General features: G+C 49.4%; 1 protein-coding gene across 1 annotated transcript in view; it reads left to right on the forward strand.

Annotated features, from left to right (window-relative positions):
- chrd (chordin) overlaps positions 1-2,236 on the forward strand; it is a 44,112-nt gene that overhangs the window by 35,778 nt on the left and 6,098 nt on the right. The window contains exons 13-15 of the mRNA XM_070436985.1: positions 601-792; positions 1,027-1,120; positions 1,298-1,354. Of these exons, the coding sequence (XP_070293086.1) occupies positions 601-792; positions 1,027-1,120; positions 1,298-1,354 (343 nt within the window). The remainder of the gene's footprint in view (positions 1-600; positions 793-1,026; positions 1,121-1,297; positions 1,355-2,236) is intronic.

Here is a 2,236-nt window from a genome sequence, read left to right on the forward strand (position 1 = left end):
CACACACACAAACACATCGTTACACGCTAACATATCTGCAGGTGGCCTGGTTTATGATTTTGTCTTAGCTGCCAGGGATTAGAATGGAAGAAAGAAACATGTGAGAACACACACACGTACACACAGTAAGGTCCGGTAGTTTTAATAGCAAACAGGTCTGACACATAAACAGCCATCTGCCCTGGAGCCGTAGAGACATGGGCGGAAAGCAGGCTGAAGGCTCCATTTAGGACTAATTTACAAGTACACTTTATAAAAAGGCACAAGGGAGGTTTGTCCAACAAATCACTGAAATCCTACCCTCTGTCTTCCCCCCGCTCTCCCTACTTCCTCCTCCTTGTTCTCTTTCTCTTGGTCCCTCCTCTTATTCTCCTATTCTCATGCTCACCCCTTTTCTGCCCCTCTCTATCTATGTCCCTTTCTCATGCTCGTCCCCTTTTCTGCCCCTCTCTATCTATGTCCCTTTCTCATGCTCGTCCCCTTTTCTGCCCCTCTCTATCTATGTCCCTTTCTCATGCTCGTCCCCTCTTTCTCTCTCTGTCACCCCCCTCTCCATTCTTCTCTCTCTCCCTCCCTCCTTCTGTCTTTCTCTCCCTACAGGTCCATGTGCCTAACAACTGTGAGTTTGGGACAAGGGGTGAGGTGGAGGTGGCGGAGTTTGATGACCTGTTTGTGCGTGATCCTGAGGAACTAAAGAAAGACCCCCACACCTGTTTCTTTGAGAGTCAACACCACGCCCACGGCTCATTCTGGACCCCCAACTACAACAACTGTTTCACCTGCAGCTGTCAGGTAGGACTGTTCAAACTACAAGCACTAGGGCGGCGCTATAGCTATGCATTAAATTAACTGCTGGTTTCCCAGACACTGATTAAGTCTAGTCCTGAACTAAGAAGCCCTTTCCATGGAGAATCTAGAAGTATAGTTTCTATTTCTATATTGAGTGACTTTGTGTCTAACCACTCTCTCTCTTCTTCTGTCCATTTTCTCTTCCCTCATCTCTCCATCTCTCTGTCCTCCCTGTAGAAGCGCACAGTGATCTGTGACCCGGTCATCTGTCCAGTCCTCACCTGTTCTCGCACCATCCAGCCTGAGGACAAGTGCTGCCCCGTGTGTCTCGGTGAGTGTGTGTGTATGAGTGTGGARGAGCGTGTGTTACTATGTTTGAATAGGATTGTGTGCTTGAGTGTGTTTTCCTTATTCTTGAGAGGACTTACTATTGACAGTTCACCACATTACGGACGTAAAGTTGTGGAATAATACTTTCCTGTGTCCGTTTCCCCTGTCTGTCCTTTAGAGAGGAAAGAGCCCAAGAACATGAAGACTCCAGAGAGGCTAGACGAGCATCCAGAAGGTTCTGAACCATCTCTCTGTCTGACTGTCACTCCTCTTTCTTTCTCGCTTTCTCCATCTGTCTGTTCCTCTATCTCTCCCCTCCAGGAGGTACTCGTTCTGTTCTCCTCTACAATCAACTCTCTGCCCATCGCTCTTCTCTCTGTTCCTCTATCTCTCCCTGCCAGGAGGTACTCGTTCTGTCTCTCTACATCACTCTCCCTCCTCTCCTTCCTGTCCTCTATCTCTCCCTCCAGGAGGTACTCGTTCTGTCTCCTCTACACACACCCTCCCTCCTTCCTGTCTGTTCCTCTATCTCTCCCTGCCAGGAGTACTCGTTCTGTCTCTCTACATCACTCTCCCTCCTCTCCTTCTCTGTCTCCTCTGTCTCTCCCTGCCAGGAGGACTCGTTCTGTCTCTCACATCACTCTCCTCCTCTCTCTCCTGTTCTTCCTTCTCTCTCCCCTGCCAGGAGGTACTCGTTCTGTCTCTCTCCTACATCACCTCTCTCCTCCTCTCCTTTCTCTGTTCCTCTATCTCTCCTGCCAGGAGGTACTCGTTCTGTCTCTCTACACACCTCCCTCCTCTCCTTTCTCTGTTCCTCTATCTCTCCCTGCCAGAGTACTCGTTGTCTCTCTACATCACCTCCCTCTCTCCTCTCTCGGTTCCTCTGTCTCTCCCTCCAGGAGGTACTCGTTCTGTCTCTCTACTCCCCCCACTCCTCCTCTCCCTGTCTGTCCTCTGTTCTCTCCCTCCAGGAGGACTCATTTCTGTCTCCTCTCTATCATCACTCATCTCCCTCCTCTCCTTCTGTCTGGTTCCCTCTGTCTCTTTGTGCCAACATATATGTTTTACCTCTGAAATTGATATGCATTTCCAATGCTAAAGTGTCCTCTTATTTTCC

The sequence above is a fragment of the Salvelinus sp. IW2-2015 genome, linkage group LG4p (genome assembly GCF_002910315.2).
Source record: "Salvelinus sp. IW2-2015 linkage group LG4p, ASM291031v2, whole genome shotgun sequence".
Taxonomy (NCBI): Eukaryota; Metazoa; Chordata; class Actinopteri; order Salmoniformes; family Salmonidae; genus Salvelinus; species Salvelinus sp. IW2-2015.